We start from the raw sequence: 25,602 nt of genomic DNA on the forward strand, positions 1-25,602 counted from the left end.
AAAAATACTTGACACTATAGCAAAAAAACAGTGTCTACTGGTGCACCAGTAAAAGGTGGCTTAATCTCTCACATCCTTGAATAAATGTTTATTAAATGAAAAGTTTTTTAAAATGTAAAAAATAATACTTATTAAATGTATTTTGTTCTCAACTGTTTTCATCTGCTGCCCACTACTTGATTGTTAGTTTAATACCATGCACCATAACCAATAGCTCTCATGTCCAAGGGAAGTAACAATAAACTTCTTACAAATGCGACCACTAAATCCTAAAGATAATCATTTCTTGAGGTATTAGCAGCTATCCACTCTGTCAGTTAGGTAGTGCCAGATTTAATCATTCATTCAAAAAAAGATTTATATCCACTTACAATGGACCACCCACTGGGAACACTGTCCTTTTTCTACAATCTATCAGAAAAGAGGAAGAAGTCAACAACTATAACATAAGGTGTGGTTATTAAGAGTACAAATTCTGGAATATGACTGCTTGGGCTTAAATCCTCGCTCCCTACTGAAAACTCTGAGCATATAACTGGAGTCTTCATTTTTTTTTATCAGTGAAACTGGGGAAAATAATAACTATCTCATAAGATTGTTGTAGCGGCTGAATCAGATAATGCATATATAATAGAGCATAGCAACAGCACAGTAAGCATTCAATAAATGTTGGCTATTGAGCATTAATGTAGTATTAATGTATATAATAGAAGTATATAACAAGAGTTTGTAAGAGCACAAACGAGAGTCATCTAACCCAGTTTCCAAAAGGTTGGAAACCTGAGATGAATCTCAGTTAAGACCTAGGAGGACTTAGCCAGAGAAAAGTGGCTAGGGCTTTCTAGTCATAGAGAACAGTATATGCTAAACTACAACAGAAGATGGAAAAAAAAAAAAAAAGGGAACTCACTTCAAATATTTTGATACAATCAAAACAGGCAGTGCTCATGAAAGACTGCCAGGATATAAAGGTTGATAAAACATCACAAAGGGACTTCTATGATATACCTAGAAGCTTGGACTATATCATAAATGCAATGGGGAGGTACTGAAGAATATTAAGAACATTAAATTTGTATGTTAGAGTGTTGTACTATTATAGAGGTTGGATTACAGGAAGTGAGCCTGAAGAAAAGATCCGTCTTTAGAAATGAATAATTAAGGAAAATATAGTAAAGGCATGAAACAATGCAGTGACAATGAAAATGGAGAGAAGGAGACAGATTTCAAGGATATTTGGGAGATAATAATGACAGGATTTGGTAACTGATTATATTTGAGGGCTGAGGAAGAGGGAGGAAATTAGAATGACTCCCACGACCTCCAGGTTTTATTAACAAATGTTTATTGACTCACAACTACGTGCCTGGTACTACCCTGGGCATAAAAAGATGATTAAAACTTGGTCCATGACATCAAAGAAACCTATTATACTAAGAAGAACATAGAGATTAGTAACTGATATTGAAAATCTGAAACATTATAAAATAATTATTTACAAAGTGCTATGGAAATTGAAAGGAGAGACACCCAACTGGCGGAAATACATCAAAGAGATGTATCTCTTCACAGCAATGGAGCTAGGCACAAAACATCGTATCAGGTAAAGTAAGAGGATGTGCATAATCAAAGAGTTAAAGAACATGATACAGAGAGGGAATCGTAAAAAGATTACTATGATTACATAGAAGGAAGTGGGTTGTGAATACCTAAAGTCATGGTCCATTCACATTCATAATCCCAATAAATTTTTACTGAACTCAGGTGTATCAGTCTGGGTCCTGGCAGGAAACAGATGGCATATTCAAACAGAGTAACTAAAGAGAGTTTAATAAAGGGACTGTTTTACAAAGGTGTGGGCAGGGTTTAAGGAAACCAACAAGGGACAGTGCAGTATGGGGGCTAGCAACAGTGGGAAGCAATTTCCAGAACCAGAAGAAAAACAGCTATACTAAGAGGGCCACCAGACTGGTATGGAGGAAACTTGGGAACAAATAACCTGACCTCATTCTCCTTCCATCCAACCTGCCAACGTCTCACATCAACAGAACCCACCTGGAGGTCAGAGAACAAGGGAGCCTGCTGGTGCAATCCACAGGGGTCAGCCTCCTATAGTACAAAGCAAAGTGGGGAAAAAAAAAAATGGAGTAGATCTGGAGCGGTGAATGGAAAAATACGTAAAATGCAGTGGTAAAGTTCAACAACATTCAACTATATCTCCCTTGGTCTTATAAAGTTCACCTCCCAGTTTTGTAAATCTTCCTAACCTTAAGAGTTTGGAGATGGAGTTTAACCATTAGCCTTCAACCTGCAAAACTTTTAACATGAAGCTTCAATTTGTTCTAAAATGGATCCTTAGCGTTGTGAATTTTTCTTTCTCATCATTAAGTCTATATGCTATGTTAGCTTCCAGAGCAAGTATCTCTGTTAAGATACAGTATAAGTACTTTCCCGAAACTTCAACAACAAATCCTCAGTTGGGATACGGCCCAATTGTCACCAAACAGGTGGAAAAGACACTTCCTGATAAATTCTGTATTCAAGAATCAATGACTGAGTTAAGACTTAGGTTAGGTTAGACCAGACAATCGTTGAAGAGAGATCAGACTGTGATGGTAAAATTCAGTACCATGGAAGTACTTCTGGATTTGACCAGTGCAGATGTGAACTTTAAAGCTTTTCCAAAGTTAAATAAATAACAGGCAGTAATCATAAGAGAATTTGTATTAGATTAGGTGATATTAGCCACAGTAAAAGATATGCCTCCAAAATCCCAATGTCCTAACACAGAAGTATATCTCTTATTCATGTAAAATCTAATGCAGGGTTGGGGGGCAGAGGGGGAGGATAATCATCAGCCGGAGCTCTATTACATGAACCCACCTAGATACAAGGAGCTGGAAAAGGTAGTCCAGGGCTAGACGGCTATTGCATAGCAACAACTCTATGAAAGAGGAATATAAATCTTTGATGAACACCTAGCTACCTCCACCACAAAATTCATTTTCGACAAAAAAAATTTTGTGCCAATAAAAGCATTAATTAATTATTTCAGCTTTCAGTCAAAAGGAATTATGTGTGATGTGATATGTGATTAAACAGATTTTTCATGTATGTGCCTGAGAAGCAAACCATTACAACAATTGTAATAGACACCTCATATGCCAACAAAACAAGATGGATGTGAGCATCATCTCCATCTGTCAACTGAACAATACCAAAGCATCAAATACCAATAAACACCATTGTGGTTATTCTGCTATCTAGCTATATTATTTAGTGTATCATTTTTTCCCAGTTTTAGCATCCCAGAAGCCTAGTTGCAGGATGTTGTATGGAAAATATAAATTAGAGCTTTTTGACATGTATATATAATATAGATATAATACATGTTCATAATATATAAACTATATAAAAGTTGTTCATTCTTAGCTTAATTTATACTATGTAGTTGCCCACCAGTTTTTTGGTAACAATTATAGAGAGAAAGTAGGTGAAACAATATTATATCACTCCTGGGTCTAAACCTGTTCTCAACTTTTCCCTTTCTATAATCCTAGCTCTAATCTTATTTCTAGAACATCCCATCACAAAATCCAACAAAACTTATAAATTCTGCAATAATTCAGTAAGCTCATATAAAGAGGAAAAGAATCTTCATCAACTGCAACATGTCATTTCCACAGCTAATCTCCTCTCTATATTTTCCTAAAATACACTCGCATTTCCAAAATTTCCTCAGAAGTGATATAGGAAGATATACAAAAAAAGGAAGTTTGTCCTAATTAAATCTAACATATACAACAAAGACTGCATAATAGTTTTAAACACCCAAAGAATGAAACAAAACCAGTTGGTGAAAAATTCACTGAAACTAAATTGTCAATGGGAGCAAGGAATGTTCAATAAAAGGAAGACAGACCTGGAAAAGTTTACATGGCGTTAATATATCCAGCAGGAAAAAGTATTATAATCAAAGATATTTATTAGGGTTCCTTCCTATTAGGAATGGATTCAAATAGTCTTGACCTTGTTCTTCCCTTTTTCTTTGCCTTCTTTCCTTTCTCCCATTTTATTACTGTTCTATTATTTCCATCCTACCCCCACTACATCCCAAGTTGTAGTCACTTCTAGTACTCATATTCATGTTATAAACTCTTTAAAATAACTAAAACAATAAAAGAAGCCACTTCCCCACCACCCTCTCAAGAGAACACTGGTCCTGAAACTAGATGGGTTCAGAGAGCTGTCAGTGACATAAGCAGACAAAGACAAATAGGTATTATGTATACAGCAGTCAGTTGAGCAAGTCAGGCATCATAAGAGCTTACACTTCACCCGTTACACACAGTTGTCAAATCGTGGCCATTTGGCTCCTAAATTTTTCAAAATCTGTCCTGCCTCTCCACCTCGACCATGACTGCCTTATTTCATATCTTCATCATTTATCACCCAAATTACTGTAAGAGTCTCCCAGCTACTGCCCTTGTCTCTAGCATTACGTAGTCTCATCAACCCATTATACTTGTAAAAGTGGCAGGGGGAGGTAGTTTGACAACAAAAGTCTGATTATATTGCGCCCGTGCTTAAAATCCTTCCTGGACTCCCTACTGCCTTCAGGATTAAATCCAAATCCAAAGAATAGCATGTAAAATCTTTTCAACTCTGAACCTTGCCATCTCTCCAGTCTCTTCTACTAACTCACCTCCATTTAAACCCTGTGTTCCAGACCTTCTGAACCACTTCAAGTGAGTTTCTCCACCATTCCCTGCCTCTCTTTTACAAATGAAAGGTAAAGTTTTGGGGGAGAGAGATGTGGGAGTTTTAGTATTTTTGTTCGCAACATCTTCCTCTGCCCAGCTAACATCTACTCATCCTTTGAGACTCAGCCTAGATGTTATCTCCCCAAGACTGGATCAGGCACTCCTCTTGTATGAATATAGCCATGATATACTGTGCTCAGTGGTCTCCTAGCACTTATTATGCAATAGTTTAATTGTGGTTTATCATGGTTCTTACAGTGAGTTCCTCAAGGATTAGCTGATGATAATGGTTAAAAGCGTTTTTAACACCCAGAGATATCTGCATTTCCTTACATGACTAGAGAATACAAAAGTATGGATATCTCTAGTCTCTACTATCTTTAATATCTAGGAGTGAAATTTCTAGAGATTTTAAAAGAATAAACTGAAACCCTCAAACAATACCAAAGAGACTACAAACGACTCACTGGATTATCTAACATATTTTTTGCTATGGTTATAATGTGCTAAAAACAACTTTACAGTGTTTTTTCATGGCACTTTACATCTTTATGCGTTCATATGATTATGCTTGGCCTTGGATTGCCCACTCCTGGAGGAAATGAATTATTTCTAACCAACACATTCTGTATGTTCCTTACCATTCAGCTCTGTTAAACATACTGGAAATTTGCAAATGCTTTAAAAGTAAAGTAATCATTTTTAAAGTAAAATATTCCTTAATTTGCAATATTCTTTCAATGGAAAATGATATATCACAATATTCTTCTGGTTTCTAGTCAAAACAGATATGCTCTTAGTCCAAAAGATGAGCTGCAATCATACAAAAATACTGTAAGTTTGCTTCCAGTAAAATAAGCAAACTGGACGTATGTTTAAAACTTACATTTCATTTCAAAAACAAGGGCACTACTACCTAAGCAAACCCTTTTCTTTTAGATTACTGAATTTTACCTTGAAAGCAAGCACTATCTAAATGAACATTTAATTTCTAAATGAACATTTAATTTCTAAGTGAGCATTTAATTCCCAGTGTTTCATTCATTCACCCAACTAATATTTTTGAGTGCTACAATGTGTAAGGCATTGTGTTAGATTAGAAGCTGAGGCTGAAATGATAAACGAGACAGACATGGTGCCTGTTCTCTGGGAGTTTATAATCCAGCAGGGTACACAGATTATAAACAAAGATTCCAATGTAAATTTTGATAAGAATAATTGGAGAAATATTAAAGATGTGATGAAGAATAAAAGAAAGCGCTTTCCTGCCCATGCTTTCTAAGCATGGGCAGGAAAGCGCTCTCTAAGGAGACAAATTTGAAGCTAAGGCCAGAAGGATGAGAAAGAGGCAGGCATACAAAAATTGTGTGTATTTAAGGGGCAAAGGAAAGGAGATGAGCATTCTAAACTCTAAAAACCATGCTTCAGAATTAGATTAACCTGATAAGATTCTGAGTCCTTATATATGAATAAGACAAATAAGTAAATATATATTTTTGATTTACTAATAGAGTGAAAAATTGATCCAGGCAAATCTAAGAACAATCACAATGTAATTTCCACAAATTAGCTCCCTCACATTCACCTAGGACAATCAATATCTTGCCAATAACCAATAACATGGTGTCAGTATTATTTTCACTGCTACACCTTAGTTATCAGACTCCTTATTAATGGTTTTTGCTGAGGAAACTGCTTCCAATTCATCACCTTACCTCTCCTCATTCTTAGCCTTCTAGACAAATAATGAAGTCACCTAAAAGTCCTCCAGGCATAATTTGACTTCCCAGTAGACAAGGAAAAGAATCTCTCAAAAAAAAGGGGAGGGGGGACAAATTTCACCCAAGAATGCTATAATATTAAGGTTTAGAGACTCCTGTCTGTAATCAGTTAATAACAACTATTTATTTCACACCTATTTGTGCCAGGACACTTAACTAGTCTATATTGATTACAACAATCCTTCAAGGTAGATGTTATTACTCAGATAATACAGATGAGGAAACACGGGCTCAGAGAGTTTAATAATGTAAGCAAGAACTTACAGTTATTAATTAGTAAAATAAAGCTTCAAGTCTAAATCCATGTGGCCCAGCGCACTTGCCTCCACTACCTCTCTTCATCACACTGTACAATCAATTTTTTATCAATATATAATGTCAACAAGATATTATTTAATTGTCCTAGTTACTTTAAAATATAGAATATATATAAAGAATTTATTAGGTACTCTCTCATAAAATGCCAATCAATTTTTTAGAATGCATTTTGAATCCTTAAAAACTATAGAGTTTCAAGTTTTGGCAATGACCATGGTTATTTACATGTACAATAACGATTTTTATTTAAGTCTTCATGATTGTTACATCATTTATCTGACTCTTAAAATTTCATTTAGCCATAAGAAAAAATATGATAGTATTTTAAATATTAGAATGAGGAAGATCATTCTAAGCATATCACAAAACCCAGAAGTCATAAAATAAAAAGTAATAAATTTAAATACATTTTTTAAAACCCTGACTAGTAAAAAAAAAAAGGTATAAACAAGGTCATAAAACAGGTGACAAAGAGATTCAACAAATCACTAAAAATGACAAGCAGAAAAAGAAATACAAAAGGCTCTAAACAAATGTAAATGGCTCTCAACCTCCCTGATAGTAAGAAAACTGCAATTAAATCTAGAATGGCATATTTTTCACCAAAACATTGGCAAAGACTATCACATACTGAGTTAACAAGGATGTGTGAAAATCTCCCTAGTATATGTCACTTATGCATACTTCCTTTATGAAATTTAATATTTATTATTTTTTAATATTTATTAAAATTTAAATTTTTTATTTTATAAGTTATAAAAAATATAAAAGTTATATTTTATGACCTTTTGACCAAACAACCCCATTTCTAGGAATTTATTCCAGAGATATATTCACACATGTGGGAAATGACATATGTACAAAGATATTTATCACAGCATTATTTCTAATGGCAAAATAATTAGAAACAACTTAAATACCTAAGAATATGACACTAGTTAAAGAAGTTACAGAACATTCATAAAATGGGATATTACACAGCCATTAAAATGAATTAGGCACATATATTCACAGGTATGGAATTGATCTCCTAAAAAGTAAACTGCAGGACACATTTGTGTTTCTTTATGTTTATAAATATAAACTCATACGTGTGTGCACATACCTACATATACAGACACACAGTATTTGATATACACACATATCTACTCTCATGCATAGAATATTTCTGAAAGAGTATACAATATACTGGCAACAGCAGTTGCCTCTGGCTAGGGGAAATAGGTAGCTAAGAAATTTTGTACATTATGTATGTGTTACCTATTAAATAAAGGAGCTTATAAATTGACTTTGGAAAGTACTTATAAAATTGAATTATTAAAAAAAAAATTAGAACTGCTTACCTATGTTTTTAAATATAAGCTAAATTATTACCTTGATCTATCATGGAAATTTTTACTTATCATCTTCTTTTATTGGGGGAGCAAATTACCCCTTTGACATTAACAGAAAATCTAAATTGAGAATGAAAAGATAATTTACACGTCAAGAAACACATAATTTCTAATTTGTTGCAAAAACACCTCATCTGAAAGACTATGATATGCAGATAGTAGAAACTCAATAAGTATTTCCTGAATGAATAATTTTCTCTTGATTTCAGTAGGTTTGCTTTCCTCATACATTTTTTTCACAATATCACACCAAAATCAAACAATAAACAACAACAAAAACTCGCTGGAAAATATAAACTTTTAATAAATTATGTACTTTTGTCCAAAAAATTTCATTTTCCCAACAAGTTCGGTAAACTACTTGTTAATGAACATTACTACAATTTAAATCAACATTGCTTACTAGGTACCTACCACGTGCAGGTGTTAAGGATGCCGCAAAACACAAACTCCAAAGAAAAGAAGGGTAAGTTTTTATTCTTGCCCTCAAGAAGTTTAGTCTTGAAAGACAAGGTTTAAAAACTTTAATCAGGGCTTCCCTGGTGGCGCAGTGGTTGAGAGTCCGCCTGCTGATGCAGGGGATACGGGTTCGTGCCCCGGTCCGGGAAGATCCCACATGTCACGGAGCGGCTAGGCCCGTGAGCCATGGCCGTTGAGCCCGCGCATCTGGAGCCTGTGCTCCGCAACGGGAGAGGCCACAACAGTGAGAGGCCCGCTTACCGAAGAAGAAAAAAAAAAAAAAAAAAAAAAACTTTAATCAATAAAAGGACATTACAGGGCTTCCCTCGTGGTGCAGTGGTTAAGAATCTGCCTGCCAATGCAGGGGACATGGGTTCGAGCCATGGTCCGGGAAGATCCCACATGCCACGGAGCAACTAAGCCTGCGAGCCACAACTACTAAGCCCGTGTGCCACAACTTCTGAAGCCCGCACGCCTAGAGCCCGTGCTCCGTAACGAGAGAGGCCACCGCAATGAGAACCCCAAGCACCACAGCGAAGAGTAGCCTCCACTTGCCACAACTAGAGAAAGCCCACGCACAGCTTACAAAACCCAACACAGCCAAAAATAAATAAATAAAATAAATTAATGAAAAAAAAGGACATTACAAATTTTACTGATAGATTGCATTATCCAAACTAAAACTGTTAAAGGAATTTACATAAGGATAAAAAAAGTAATTATTGATCTACTGAGATATAAAAATGCTTCCAAAAAAAAAAATGCTTCCAAAGGCAAATGGTATTATTTGATGGTGACCAAAGACTTCCAGAGTATGTGGATATTCAGCTAGACTTTGAAGAAATTGCTAATGATTAAATAAATATAAATAGTTTTTAATTATTCAGGCTCCTTAGAAGAGAGATTACTGTAGTGGTCTCAATCAGTTTTGATCGCTCACCTCTCTCACTAAAAATATCTCAGGCATGAACTTCTTAAAATATGTATATTTATTTATAAATTATATGCATCTTCATACTGTCAATCTATATATTAAGTATTAGTAAAGCTTAATTTCTTTCTTTTTCAAATAGAAATGTAAATATGTTTTAATTATTTTCTTCCTGTAATCCAATACATCATCTTATGATGCCCTTGGGTATGCACACTCCACTTTGTATGAATACTTTACATGAATATTGAAACTCACAGATCATGCAAAAATATTTTCATGCAACAGTTTCAATTTTTCACACAGCAAACTTGTTTTTTAACCTAGTTGTTAAAAGGCAGCAGACGTGAATTTGAATTTCAGTTTATTTCTCTCTGCCCATGACCTTCTCTCAGAATAAATGTTAACATGCAATTAAATGGACATCACTAAAGAGAAACAAAGTGTAGTCATGACCAGATAAATGGCCCCTAAAACTTAATGGGAAATAGTAATCATTGAAGAATATTAGTATTATTTTTTTCTTATAAATAGCATTTGTAACTTAATAAACAACATTGAAAATATATTACTTAGTAAATTGTCAAATTCTTCAAAACAATTTGTCTTCCATTATTATCATTCTATTATAAAGTCTATTCTTTTCCTCATTTTCTTTGCCTACTCTTATTTTATTACAAAAAGCCGAAAGTATTTTTAAAGAACATTAAAAATTAAAGTTTCCAATATATTATGCTTTAACCTCCAAATAGCTTCTTGTTAAAATGAATACAAAAATAACTCCGAAACCATGTAGATCATTTTGAGGTATGACTCCTTCCAAGTGTCAGTTAGGTAAAAATGCAAATAGATATTTTAAATAAATATGAACAGATTTTTCATCAATGTAATTTTATATACTGTATAACTATATGTGTAGAGAATGCTTGTTTCTACCAAAACTATGCAAATATGAATGCACAAACTTTATATGATTTGCACAGTATGTAGGTTTACATAGAAATGTAATATATTCACATGTACCTACCTGGAAAACCCTTTCACACTATATAACATATAGTTCATTTTGAGTAATTCTTAATTCAGTACTCAAAACTTCATTTAAATTTCTATATATTAGAACAATAAATAGATTTGGAACTATAGTGAACTAGCCAGTAAGTATCATGATTTAGCATACCATAAAAAAATAAAAACACATTCTACATCCAAATATGTGAGTCAAAGAAATAAAACCACATTTAATTTGAGCATCATTTTGAAAATACTTATTTTGTAGCAATTATAGTGAAAAATACAGATTCATATATCTAAATATCAAATCTAAGTCATCAAAAAGCTTGGCATTGTTAGTATATATAGTGAAGTTGAGCAAAATTAGAAGTATGCTCAAAAAACTTTTTAAAATAATGTTTTATTCTTTATTAGTTGAAATAAGCTACTCAAATCTCTTAACCTTTTTCATTTCCCGAGCCTACTAATAAATCACACTCCCAAACAAGTATTCAAACCCAGAAATAAGTTTCAAAGAAGCAATTCTTCTTTATTTCAGTTAATATGTTAGGAGCACATTTGCTCTCTGAGTGCTTCAATATTTTTGAGAACTAGTATTTTTCTTGGACATGCAAATATATTTGACACATTTGTTATTATTTAAAGGAGTATTTTTCATTAAAATATGCAAATATGTATGTATAGACAGAGAATTGTTTCTTTGTAAGTGCTAAAGAATACTGAATGCAACAACCTGTTTTTAAAAGTTAATGATCAGAGGTCAGTGTGTTAGTTCCCTCCTAGAGGAACTCTTACACTTTCAACTATGTGTTTCTGTGGAGAATATGGGAAAAGTATATTTGATAACACAGAAAATAACTGTCGCACCTTTGGCATATAAACTGTACAAATTAATCTCAATGAATAATGCATTTCAAGCAAAAATGAAAGAGTTGAGTTGGAAAAATATCAGAAGGGTTACACATCTTCTGCGCACTCTCTTTCACGTAGTAACTGAGAAATCAAATAACCGTAAAACATTTAAAAGCAAACCTGCAGAAACAAATCTCTGCCAGACTGACAAGAAAAGGAGTCTCAAAGCTACAGATATCTGTCCGGACAGTTCCCTGGTGCTGAAATTACACAGCCGCTAAACTGCGCGGGTGCCTGGGTGCTGCTTTCACCGTCCCACCCTCGGCAAAATCCCGGCTGCCTAGCCTATCAGCACGAATAGTAGAACTTCACAAGGTAGGAAGCATCCCAAAGCGCAGTAATGGGAGGAACTGGAGTCTCTTCAGAGTCCCTTCAGGATTAAACAGATTTACTAGTTGCAAACAGGAAGAGCAGCAGAGTGCAGGGTGTTAGAACCCGCCGAGGGGGAGGGGGTGGAAGATGGCGGCGGCCGCACACCCACCCGAAACGCGGCAGAGCTTAGGCCCCTCGCCCGCACAGCCTCCCTCCTGCCCGCGACGACAGTGGGCAGCTCTGCTCTCCGAGCCGCCCTGCGGAGGCGGCGACGAGGCGCCCCCGCCGGCGCCCTCATCCCCGGCCGGCGCGCCTTTGCCCGGGTCCCTGCCGGGGAGCACCTGTGCACGGCCATATTGGATTCCTTGCCCCAGTCACTGCCTCCGCGCGGGGGCGGCGGGAAGGGAGAAGGGACGCGCGGAGCCTGGGCTCAGCCCCAGCCCCGCCGGGGCCCCGGAGCCGAACTGGCCCGCGGGGAAAGCCAGAAGGACGCCCGGGAAAATTACAACGTCCAAAGGCTCGCGACCCTCCCCTCAGCCGGCCTCGGCGCCCTCCCTCCCCGATACACACCCCCGCGCTCTGATACCCAGAAAGCAGCCCCGGCGGCCGCCGCCAGCCGCAACCCTCGTGGCCCGGGCGCCGCCGGCGGGAGGGAGGGCGGCGATCCGGGGCGCGCAGGCGGCCGCAGGGCAGAGACCGAAGGGGCGGAGGGCTGGGAGGGAGGCGGGAAGATGGAGCCAGGTCCTTACTTGAGCACCGACTGCTCCTTCTCCTCTTCTTTCTTCTGCCGATCCATGACGGCCAGGATGATTTTCCTCTCCTCCTCCGTGAGGTGGCTGAGGTCGGGCATCTCGGGCTGCAGAGGCGGCTGAGAGGCCGCCGGGGTGGGAGCCGGGCGGCCCCGCGGCCCGACAGGAGCCGACATATTTGGTGGAGTCTAACCACCCTAGGGAAGCAGGGAGGCAACTCCACTGGCGGCGGCGGCAGCGGCGGCACCCGCGCGGGCGGCTGGGGCAGCCTCCGGCGCTGGGACAAATACATACAAATCAATGGCCTTCAATCCCAGGCGACAGCCCCCCTCCTCCAAGATAGAAAGAGCGGGGGGAGGGGAGGGCGAGCGCGGGGGAAGGGAGGGCTGATGAGTGCGCTCCGAGAAATGTGTCTTCTTCCCGAGGGCGAAGGGCTAGCAAGTGAGCGGTTTGAGGGAGAGAGGGGCGGGAGGCCGGGCCGGGCCGCGAAGTGAGCGGAGCGGCGGGCGAGGGTGGTGGAGTAAAAGGTGGCGGGGACGACTAAGGGTGGGGTGACTGGAGGGAGCGGGCACGAGGGCGGCGCGCCGGCCGGGGCGCGAGTGTGTACGGTCGCGGCGAGGGCGGGCGGTGCGCGCCCCGCTCGAGAGGAGAAAGAGGAGGCTGCGACCCAGCCCCCCGGGGGAGTCCGGGGAACTCGCTCCGAGTGCCCAGAGGCAGCGTCCCGCGAGCCGGAGGGGCGCAGGGGGGGGAGGGAGGAAGCAGGGGCTAATTTCCCAGAGAAGCAGCTGAGCTGTCCAGCCGGCTGACGCGTCACAGGGCTCCCGGCGCCGCGGAGGGAGGACGCCCCCTCTAGCCACGACGAGGAGAGGGCCGCGGGGCAGGGGACGGCCGCCAGAGACCCCTCCGGGCTAGAGCCGGGAAGCGAAAGCGGAGAAGGGGTGACAAGGGCTAGCGGCGGAGAGTCCCGGGGCCAGGGCTACGCGGCTGCCAACGTCCGCATCTAAGCGAGCTCCGACGCGCAGCAGGGTCGGGCGCCGGTCCTTTCTCATCACGCGCCCGCCCAGGGTCCCTCAGCCGCCGCCGCCGCCGCCGCCCTTGGGTCCGTAGAGTGGGTGCGGTGGGCCCGGTCCCTACGCCGCTGCCGCCGCCGCGCCTCCTCCGCCCCTCCGCCTCCCGGGCTCCTCCCGCGGGGCCGCGTCACCTCCCGGCCGCTGAGGCCCGGGCACGGCGGACGCCCAGCGGGCGGCGGCCACCCCTCCCGAACGCGATCTGTGGAGCGGGGCCGGGCGGGGAGATGCTGTGAGGCTAAGAGTGTGAGGCGGGCGGAGGCAGGGAGCGGGAGTTTCAAGGGCGGGGGTGTGGCGAATGGGAGCGTGCGAGCCGGCGTCGGGAGAGAGGAAAGAGCGAGAGCCGAGGTGGATGGGGGCGCCCTGTGGGTCAGCTGGAGAGGCAGAAGACTAGGGGTGTGGGCACTGGCGGCGGGGCGTGTCGCGTCCGGAGAGCGGGTGTGATCGGGAGTGAGGGCTCCCAGGGTTTTGGAACGGGAGGGCGAGGGCCGGGCCTGGTGTCTGGCTGCAGGTGAAACAGTGTGCGCGCCTGGAGGGACTCTCGAGATGTCGTGGGAGGGGTCCTGGAAGGAGAGAGAGCGTAAGCGTGGCGTGGGGTCCCCATGGCAAAGAATGCTCGGAGAGCTACTGAGCCGAGGGCGTAGGAGAGCCTGGAGAAGCGGGGAGGTGAGGTTGGGGAAGATAGGGTTTGTCTGGGACAGGCGTGAGGATGAGGACGAGCCAAGAGGCTGCGAGTGGGAGCGCGAAAGGACTAAGGATCAACCGGAAGGTGAGGATGAGCCGCTGCTGGGCCAAGGGCTTCGGTTCTATTTGGTCCTTTTTGGAGGGCCTAGTCTAGAGAGAACTGGGAGGGAAGCCAGGGGATGGGGTTAGTGTCAGAGTCTGGTTTTCCGAGCACAGGGACGGGTAAGATGAAAGAGGTTGAGAGTGGACAGGAAACCCGCTCCTGGAGGATGGCCGTGGCTGCCGCTGCCTTCTGTTATTGGTGGGGCTGGGCCCGGCCCACAGCCCTCTGGGTGCGGGCGGGACGGGGAGCTGGTGGAGAGTGGTGGGGTTGAGGCCCGGGGGCGGGTTGCCAGGGATCAGCCCTTCTGCCTGCTCTCCGCAAGCACCGTGGATGACAGAGTTGGGGGGGGGGGGGTGCGCGTGCGCGGGTGTGTGTCTACGTATATGTACACACCCCTACCCCACGTTCCACGCTAGCTCTGTTTAGTACCCGGCCAGATTATGCTCTGTTGAGTAGTGTAAGCCCTTTGGGGTTTGTATTATATGTATCTTCTTGGTGTGTAGCAAACTCTCCTCCCTCTCTGTCCCCCAGGTACCACCTAACTAGCTCCCAACTTAAGAGAGCTGGGGATAGACACAGCAGCCCTCGAAGTCTCTTGTGATTTCTAAGCATTAATGTCTTATGTTTCTTTTCTCCCACCCCTTGTAATTGGGAAGAGCACTTACTTAAGTGCTTTTATGTATGTATGTATGTATGTATGTATGTATGTATATTACCTACTTCAAATCAGACTCTCACACTCTAAAAAATTCCGTTTTCATCTCTTTGGAGCTAGTTTGATGAGATCATATGAATCCCAATTTATGTAATTTTGTTGTAGAGTTAAGATAATTTTTATATATCTCTAATCCAACCTCATTATCCTATGGGAAATAGAAGACTAAGATCAGCCAGCTAGTAAATGGCAGCACTGCAACTGGAACCTAGATACTTTTACTCCTGTTTGAAACCGTAGTGGTTTTAAACGCTGGCTGCACATTAAAATTACCTGGGTCACTTTTTTCAAATACCACCTGAGTGTAACCCTAGAGCAAATGAATCAGGCTCTGGGGTTAGGACCCTGGTCATGGGTATATTTTGAAAATTCCCCAAGTGACTAATATATAGTAAAGGTTGGGAATTACACTAGGTGCATTACAATAAAAGATAATGGAGGAGAAACTGGGAAGTGGAAAACAAAGAGAATACGTCTAGAGAGACTGATTTTTCTTTTTACCTAAAATTTAAATGTTGAGTTTTTAAATAACATCCACACTTTCCTTTCCATTCATATGCAATGACAGGTACCAGTAAATACATATATCTGTGACCTTTGCCTTGGAAACCCTCACTGCCGCTGAAATACACTAAAAGCTCCTTTAAAAGAAAGGAGAACAGAACTAAAAACAAAAAGGATGGGTGGAACACTCTACCTTACTCAACTGTTTCTGAGCCAGGTTTAAAGTAACACCACCTCCACTCCCCAGCCAGCTATCAACCCAAGCAGAAACAGACTACCCTGAGGCTAAAATAGCATACTTATTTTGAGTACATAAAATGTGAACCTAAAAGAGGTTGTCCAAATTGGAAGACTTTGGCTTCCTTTATAGTAGAGTCACACCCTGGGCCAGGGACTGTTTTCTACCAGACACAAAGCACGCTGGGTGCCTGCAGCTGTCTCTCAGAACCCCCGCTGCCTCTTACCTGCCTGGAGACAGTGCCAGCATATAAAACTCAGTGTGCATGAGCTGGTATCACTGGGACACCTGACTTCTTACAGGATTGAATAAAGCAGAAGTGTGTTTCCTTTTTACATTTCTTTACTACAAACAACTACATGTGTTTTTCCTATTAAAGGGAATCCTTAGCAGTGGAAGCATCTTAAAATCATCTTCCACCCTGATTCGTACACCTTTTCAAAATAAAAATTTGTCACAGTATTTATATAACATATAGATAGAATCCCATAGAATTTCAAATGGGCTACTTTTCAAAGTAGTAGGCCCAATTTAAAGTAAGATTGCTCTGCTGAGAACTAAAATACCTTCCAAAGGTATTTTAGTTCTTTTGATTTTAGTATCTTTTGATTTTACTACAATATGGATCTTAGAAGTGTTTTGTTTTCTCTGTTCCGGTTTAGTATTTTACCTAGAATGTTTTATCACATCTCATTATATCTTGAATGGCATTATGTTTTACTTGGGCATGTCCATCAAATATATGAACGCATCTGAAGTTGAGTTGAAAGTGCATTGTTCTTATTTACCTTTAGAAGTAACTAGCCGTCTTCATCTTCATCCTTCATTGAGTTCTCAAGGTCTTCTTGACAGGCCACAAACTAACTCCAAAATATAAGTCCTTTCTTCAGTTCCTATAGAAGCATAAGTTTGTGAAGACTGTAAGCCTGTGGACTTTCATTTTTACATGTGAGTAAGGGCTAATTACTTGTAATCTACTAAATAATTTATAGGAGGCATATCTAAACTAAAATCATAAACTGAAATAATCACTAGAATTTACTGAGGGCTCAGTACTCTGCTAAGAGATCTGGCTGCCTCACAATGCTTGGAATCATCTCAGTTTCTCCTAATAGATCTCCCTGCTTCTATCCTTGTGGCTTTACAGTCTTTTTTCAACACAGCATAAAGAGAAAGCCTCCTAAAACAGTCAGACCACGTCACTACATTGATCAAAATGCTGTGGTGGCTCCCCACTTGACTGGGTCAGAACTAAACTCCTTAAATGGCCTGCAAGTCCCACATAACCTCTCTGACCTCATCTACTACTCCCTTGTAGGCTTTCCTTTAGCTGTTCTTCTGCCCAAAACACTATTCACCAAGATATCCACTTAGCTGACTCCTCTTCTCCTGCATATTTCTGCTTAGTTATCCATCCTATTCAATACTCTAGCCTGCCCCACCTGCTCCCCGGTCACTCCAGTCTCCTTTACCTTACCCTACTTTTTCTTTTTTCCATAACACTTACCACTCTCCAACTTTACTTTCACTCGAAGTTGAATAATATCCCAGCTTATTACGTTTATCGTTAACCTTTAACTTCCCCCACTAGAATATAAGCACAGGGACAGAGTAGGATTTTTACTCATGTATCCCAAGCACCTAGAACAATACATGGCATATAGTAAGTATTCCAACAAATACTTGTTGAATGAATTTCTGGGGAGAGAATTTGCCATGACTGGTTTAAGTTGGGTGGGCGAAAAGGAAAAAGCAGCCTCGAAAGAGGGAAACACAGGTGCAGAGAAGTAAGATCTAAACTCTTTGTCAAGGTAAATAGAGGCTCTTTTAGGATTCAGCTACTGCCTACCTCTGTAGCCTTATCTCCAACCCAGGCTACGAACACGCACCCCTCTTCAGCCGTGACAACTGACTTGCGCTTTACTGAATATGTAAAGTTTCTCGTCTTTGGGACTTTCTATTCCCTCAACTTGGACCACCCTTTCTACTCCCTCTCCCATAACCTCCCTCTCTGTCAGTTAACTTCTTTGTCTTCTCCACCATGGGCTCATGCTTCCCTTTTTTCCTTCTTCCTCCTGTTTGTCCCAGGATCTCTTAGCACAGCACATACCCTGCTCACAGATAGCACTTGTCACACACTGTTGGAGCCATTTATTTCCCTGTCTGCCTCCTCAACTAGACCATGAATTCTTTAAGGGCAAGGAGTATGACTTTCACTCCAGTTTCCCTAGGGCCTATCAAACTGTCTCATATATTACAGAGACTCGATAAATATATGCACAATTACATGAGCAGTCACAAAACAATGAGAAAAATCACTGTTACTGGAGTATGAAGAGAGGGAAGCAGGGAGTTGCAGCAAGAGATAAGGCTAGGAAAATAGGCTGTGGCAAGATTCTGCTACAACCTTATATGCTCTGCTGAAGAATTTGAATTTGTCCTATAGGCATTAGGCAGGCAGTGGCGGTTTCTTTAGCCAGAGAACTGACATGATCAGCTTTGATTTTCAGGAGAATATCTTGCCTTCAATTCCTCATCCATTTCCAAAACACCTGCTAAGAGAATTGCTGAAAGGACACAGATGTGCAGTGGTTTAGGTTTGGAGATACAAATAGCAGAATTTTTTACTTCCTGTCTTCAGAATTTATTTTTCTGGCTATTTTGCTCAGTAGATTATAACAGCATGATAATGAGGCCAAGGTCATGGTTTAAATCCCTGGGTGAGTCAGTCAGTGGCCACAGCTGACTGTTAATCTTTGCCAGTTGTCAGATGACAACATGTTATTTCTTGACCAGGAACTGGGTGGAAGGATATGACTGCTTCATCAAAAATTAATCAGCATTATTGGAAAAGTAACTCAAAGTGCTTAACTGTGACTACAGGACCATACTGCAATTTTAAATAAAAATAAGAATATTAAATTGGTGATTAACAAAAGAGCACAGCATCAGAGAAAGAATACACTGTTTGTTCCTAGAAAAGAAGCTACAGATTAGTACAGTTTAATTATTGGTATTTGAAGCCAAGAAGTAATGAAAAATTTCGAGGATGTTAGTGTAGATAAGTTTTATTAATTACTTTTTGTGTACCTAGCAATATAGGAGGTTATTACTTAATTATTATGTCATAAAACCCATAGAGCCATTTATATTAAAAAGGTCTGGGAAAATCATATTCTAATCATCTTTCACTTATAGCATTATAAAGTTATTTCTATTTTTATTCCCTCCTAGCAATCAATGAGCACATCTTTAAAGTGAAATAGGACAGTATTGGAGGTTGGGACATATAGGTGTAACTGATATAAATATTTTCTTAATTATATCTTCATCTTAATTACAACTCAGACCATTTTCAGAAGTAAAAAAAACAAGTGAATTTTATAAGATCAGAAATAAATATAAAACCCTTAATGAAAAAAATACATCTAGGCATTAAATATCAATTAAATAGCAACAGCTGCTAACATCATAAAAGGTAATTAACCAGGCATTATGTGCTTCCTGATGGAAAAACTATACAACCTGTGAAGTTGTCTGGCCAAAAAAAAAAAAAAAAAATCAAACCTGAATTTACAACATCTTCTAGATCCACCTACCAATTTACAGGAAATACTGAGAAAAGAGGAACATATTAAACTACACCATGGTCCCCCACTAACTGGTGACCTGGAACAAGATAGTGACCTCCTGGAGCCTCAGACTTCTCACGCATGACCTGGTAAGAAATGTTCCCTCATAGTGTGGTTGTGAGGACTGAACAACTGGGCTTACAGCATCATGCAGAGTAGCAGGTATATAATAAAACTCTCTTCTCAGAGCTATTCCTCCATCAAGTTCCATTTTAAGTCTCAGTCTCCATGATCACTTTGACTATATTTATTTATACTTATTTACTTTTTTGTATCCATTCCATCTCCCCAACTTCATTGTAAACTCAAGGCCAAATTTACTATCCTCATTGTAAAAAATATTTTTAACACTTAAGAGCCATCCTGTGTGTCAGATAGCATGCTAAGCGCTTCACTTACCTAATCCTAACAATGACCCACTGAGATATTAACCCCATTTTAGAAACCTAAAAAGGGAGACTTACTTCAGACAACTAGTGAGTGGTGGAACCAGAATTCACAACGAAGTGTCTCAATTCTAGTCTCTGCTCTCTTAAACACAGTGCTTCTACCCCACTCAGGCACGTTGTAGGAACACCATAGGAATCTTTGAAAATTGCAAGTAGACCCAATATATGAGATACCATACAAGACATACAAATGTGCATGTTAATGACAGAGCTTACTTGAACAAGACTTGTATTGATATCAAATAAAATTTATTCCATGATTAAACTGCACCATGGGATTGCAATCTGTGGAACACTCTATAGAATATTTTACAGGGCAAAACCCAACTGTTGTTTTTGTTCTTTTTTCTTTTCTTTTTTTTTTTTTTTGACCGTGCTGCGCAACCTGCGGGATCCTAGTTCCCTGATCAGGGAATCAAACCTGGGCCCCCAGCAGTGGAAGTGCGGAGTCCTAACCACTGGACCACCAGGGAATTCCCTAAAACCCAGTTTTTTCAGCAAATATATTGCAAGGAAAAAAAATTAAAAAGAGATGGAGGGGGGATCTATATTTTAAATGGAACTTAAAAGACATCAACAAAGTATAAGGATTTGTGGACCTCATTTGGACCTTGATTTTTTAAAAAAAAGTAAAAAAACTTTTATAAGAGAACTGAAAATTTGGACAGTAACTAGGTACCTGATGATAATGGGGAATTATTGTTGCTTTCTTTGGTTAATAATGATATTGTGATGATGTTTTTAAAAAGTAAAGAATCCTTAGTGATACATTCTAAAATACCTATAGATGAAATTATGTGATATCTGAGTTTGCTTCAAAATAATATGGATCGGGGTGTGCATGGGGCGAAATTGGCCGTGGAAGATGATAGTAAAAATTTCTTTGTAATAAAAGTTTTTAGAAAAAAAATAAGAGTCTCTAACTTCCACTCTAGCTGCCTTTCATTAAACTAGAAAATCAACAAAGTCGACATTCATTGTCAAGCATTCATTATTTGTTGGATAGATAGTATGTTAGCTGCTTTCACATTTTTTACCACCTTCTCACACCATCCTACAAAGAATAAGTATCATTCCATTTTATAAGTAAGAAGACAGCCTGAACGGTTTAGTGATTCGACCAAAGGAAGAGATTGAATTTCAAGGCAAATTTTCAATCTAGGTATCCTGACTTTCTATCCAGTATTCATGCCACTATATACAATTGTTTAATATAGCTATATGTATATATTCTGTTTCCCTGACTAAAATGTGAGTATACTTTACTGTAGTGTCTGGCATGTAATAGGCATCATAAAATAGTTATATTTAACCCAAACTGCTCCCTAATAACTATAATACTTAAAATGCAAAAAAAAATTATAACAGAAATAAATGTTTTGTTAATGTTTCAGTTTGCCCGACACTATCCCAGTTTGCCCAGGACAGTCCTTGTTTAATCTGTTGATCAGGTGTAATTATTAGTTGCAACTCCTATCAAAGTATCCCAGTTTGCACCTCAAATTTTACAGTCGTGCTCTACTTAGTGTAATATGAATTAGGCTCAGGTGTACAATACATAATGGGTATAGAAATTCCTATAAAATTCAAACAGTATTTCCCAGAGGAAAGGTCTATGTCATAACCATCCTGTAATTACCACACTATATGGTAGACATTTAATAAATTTGGTTGAAATAGAGTTAGTGAGTTCTCCATTACAAAAGAGTAAATTTTTAAAAAGTAAATCACTCTAATTAAATTATATTCTCCCCTAGGACAAGATTTTTACCCCAGCTGGAATCCAGAAATAGCTAAAAGGAATACCAGGAAAACAGAGCCCACCTTTTAACAAAGAATCATGGCAAAATGAATCAAACTGCCTAGGATTTGTAAGCCAAACATAATAAATAATTGATATAGAAGTCATCAACATAGGCTGAAATACAGTACAAGAAGATAAAGGCAAAGGAGGCTTCCCAGCTAGAAGAAAAGAATGGTTTTTATTTGAGAGCCTGTAGGAAGGGATTGTAGAAATCTGGCCAAAATCTAATCACGTAGGAATAGCCTGTAATCCAAGATTTCCCACAATACTGTGGCTTTCAGAGACAAGGGGTGGGTTTATCTTTTGCAATGTAAACTGACTGCTGTATACTTCAAATATCTCCCCCTGCCTATGAGGATTGCTTTGGTCTTATCAAGATGGTGCCTGATCCAACTGCTTCGTCCATGTCCTTTACTCCGCCAGACACTGAAATTCAAGAAACCGCATCTTAGATCTGATGAAAGGAGATGCAAAGCTTACTATCAGCTGTGTACTGATGGTACTGCATCCCTAATTACTTCACTATCTCTCTGATTAGCGTCATATGACACTAAAGTGAAGAGGAGATAGAAAAGAGTCCTGTCATTTCCCACAAGGGAAAGGTGAGGAAAAGATAAGCAGAAGAGATAGAGAATAATCCAAGTTTATTAGAGTCTTTACCTTACTTAGTCAAGGGAAATTTAGTTCATCCAAAAACCAGAGAGAGAAAAATAAGTTTATCGTATTTATTGGCTGGATACTTTGTGGGGTGCCTAGTATATGCAGAGAAGAATGTCACCTTGCCAATAACTTGGAGAAAGTCATTCAACTTTGAGGGCTTCAGTTTTCCTCTTGTAAAATAAAAATCCTCTATAAGGATTCTTTCTACCTTTTGAATGTAGCCATTGTATGAAATACTGCCGTTATCTAATACTCTCTTCTGAAACATATCATTCAAACAGCAAGCATGGGTCAGGAACTACTGAGAACAGCATGACTATATGAAAAATGTTTACATCAAAAAGTTCACGTGTAGTATAAGAGACACACAAGTACTTAGAATCCATTTGATACATGCTGTAAGAGAGGTATCTATAAAATTCTGTAGAGTACAAAGAAGATACACCTAACTCTTATGAGAAACCATAGAAAGAAAAATTTCAAATGGGTATTGAAGATCAGGGCAAAGAAGTTTTTTTAGGCAGCGGAACAAAGGTGAATACTCAGAATTACAAATTATTTTGTACAACAATGAATATGGGTTTTAAGAGATTGGAAAGGGGCAGTCGCCGGAGATGATGTCAGAAACTGAGCTAGACCAGAACCTCTATGATATGTTAAAGAGTTTGGACTTCATCCTATAACGGTGCTTCTCAAACTTGAATGTGCATAAAAATCACGTTTGTATATTTCATTAAAATACAGATTCTGATTCAGTTAGTTTGGGTGGAGACTGAGATTCTGCATTTCCAATGAGCTCCAGGCAATGCCTCCTACACTGCTGATCCATGGACCACATTTTAAGTGTGAAGTGTATTCTAAAGAATGGAAGTGATATGGTGAGATTGTTTTTAGGAAAGGTTACTCTATAAAAAGGTAGGAAGTGAAATGGAGAGAAACAAGCATGGTAGTGAAAAGAAAAATTGAGAAGCTGTTAAAATAATAAAGGTCAGATAGGACCTGAACAGTGGTAATGCAGATGGAAAGGAGGTGATATCTTTAAAATATTCTGAAGATGTAGGAAGAATAGGACTTAGTGACCAATCAGCTGGGACAGGTGAGGGAGAGAGAAGAGTCCACAAAAGAATCCAGTAAACTCACTTAATTTGGTGTTTGGGGGGTTTTTTTGTTTCTGTTTTTGTTTCGTCTGTCTGTTTTGTTTTGCCGCACTGCATGGCTTACGGGATCTTAATTTCCCAACCAGGGATCAAACCGGAGCCCATGGCAGTGAAAGCGCCGAGTCCTAACCACCGGACCGCCAGGGAATTCTTATCACTTAATTTGATTTAAACGAATAAAATCTCATTAAATCAATGTTGAACTTCATCCCAAAGATAAGAAAAGACTGTAAAAGTACACTTGTTTTGGGAATTCCCTGGCGGTCCAGTGGTTAGGACTCTGTGCTTTCGTTGCAGGGGGCATGGGTTTGATCCCTGGTCAGGGAACTAAGATCCCACAAGCCATGCAGCGCAGCCAAAAAAAGTACACTTGTTTGGCTACAACAATCTTTTGCCATTTTTTCTATTTAACTCTGTAATAGTCTAAGGTTGATCTAGAGCTGTGTTGTCTGATATGGTAGCCACTAGCCATAGCCACACTAGCCACAGGTGGCTAGTAAATTTACATTTATATTAATTTACTACTAAATTACTTAAAATTAAGTAACATTAAAAATTCAATTCTTGGGGACTTCCCTGGCAGTCCAGTGGTTAAGACTCCGTGCTCCCAATGCAGAGGGCATGGGTTCAATCCCTGGTTGGGGAACTAAGATCCTGCATGCCACATGGCACAACCAAAAAAACATAATCAGTTCTTCATATGATCCAGCGATCCCACTCCTGGGCATATATCTGGAGAAAACTAAAATTCGAAAGGATACATGCACCCCAATGTTCATAGCAGCACTGTTTACAACAGCCAAGACATGGAAGCAACCTAAATGTCCATCAACAGATGAATGGATAAAGAATATGTGGTATATATACACAATGCAATATTATTTGGCCATAAAAATAAGAATGAAATATTGCCATCTGCAGCAACATGGATGGACCTAGAGATTATCTTACTAAGTGAAGTAAGTCAGACAAAGAAAGACAAATATCATATCTGCTTACACGTGGAATCTAAAAAAAAAATACAAATTAACTTATTTATAAAACAGAAATAGACTTACTGACATTGAAAACAAACTTACGGTTACCAGAGGGGAAAGGGGGAAAGGGATAAATTAGGAGTTTAGGATTAAAATATACACACTACTATATATAAAATAGATAAGGACCAACAAGGACCTACTATAGCACCGGGAACTATACTCAATATCGTGTAATAACCTATAATGAAAAAGAATCAAAAAAAGAATATCTATATCTATATATATCTATATATATATCTGTGTATATATATATATATATATATATAAAATGGAATCACTTTGCTGTACACCTGAAACTAACACAACATTGTAAATCAACTATATTTCAATAAAAATTTTTAAAAATTCAATTCTTCAGTTATGCTAGTCACATTTCAAGTGCTCAATAACTGTATGTGGCTAATGGCTACCATTTTGCACAGCATCAATATAGAACATTTTCATCTCAGAAGAAATTTCTATTGGACAGCACTAATAGAGGCTCATCTAGACATCTGTATTGCAAGGAGTCAACATTAGGAAAAACATTCCATTATCTTTATTCTTTGTTTATTTGTAAGATAGTTTAGTTTTTTTTTTAAGTGTGACAATGAATTAAGAAACGGGAACAGGACTTCCCTAGTGACACAGTGGTTAAGAATCCACCTGCCAACACAAGGGACACGGGTTTGATCCCTGGTCCGGGAAGATCCCACATGCCGTAGAGCAACAAAGCCCCTATGCCATAACTACTGAGCCTGCACTCTAGAGCCCGCAAGCCACAACTACTGAGCCCATCTGCTACAACTACTGAAGCCCACGTGCCTAGAGAAGAGAAGCCACCGCAGTGAGAAGCCCGCACACCACAACAGAGTAGCCCCTGCTCGCCGCAACTAGAGAAAGACTGCGTGCAGCAACGAAGACCCAACACAGCCAA

The 25,602-nt window shown here is 39.7% G+C and overlaps 1 protein-coding gene across 23 annotated transcripts in view; it reads right to left on the reverse strand.

The window, feature by feature from the left end:
- RIMS2 (regulating synaptic membrane exocytosis 2) overlaps window positions 1-12,809 on the reverse strand; it is a 566,717-nt gene extending 553,908 nt beyond the window's left edge. For all 23 annotated transcript variants that reach the window (XM_024129941.3, XM_024129925.3, XM_024129931.3 and 20 more), the window contains exon 1: window positions 12,634-12,809. In XM_024129941.3, the coding sequence (XP_023985709.1) occupies window positions 12,634-12,809 (176 nt within the window). The remainder of the gene's footprint in view (window positions 1-12,633) is intronic.
- Window positions 12,810-25,602: the final 12,793 nt, after the last annotated feature.

The sequence above is a fragment of the Physeter macrocephalus genome, chromosome 15 (genome assembly GCF_002837175.3).
Source record: "Physeter macrocephalus isolate SW-GA chromosome 15, ASM283717v5, whole genome shotgun sequence".
NCBI lineage: Eukaryota > Metazoa > Chordata > Mammalia > Artiodactyla > Physeteridae > Physeter > Physeter macrocephalus.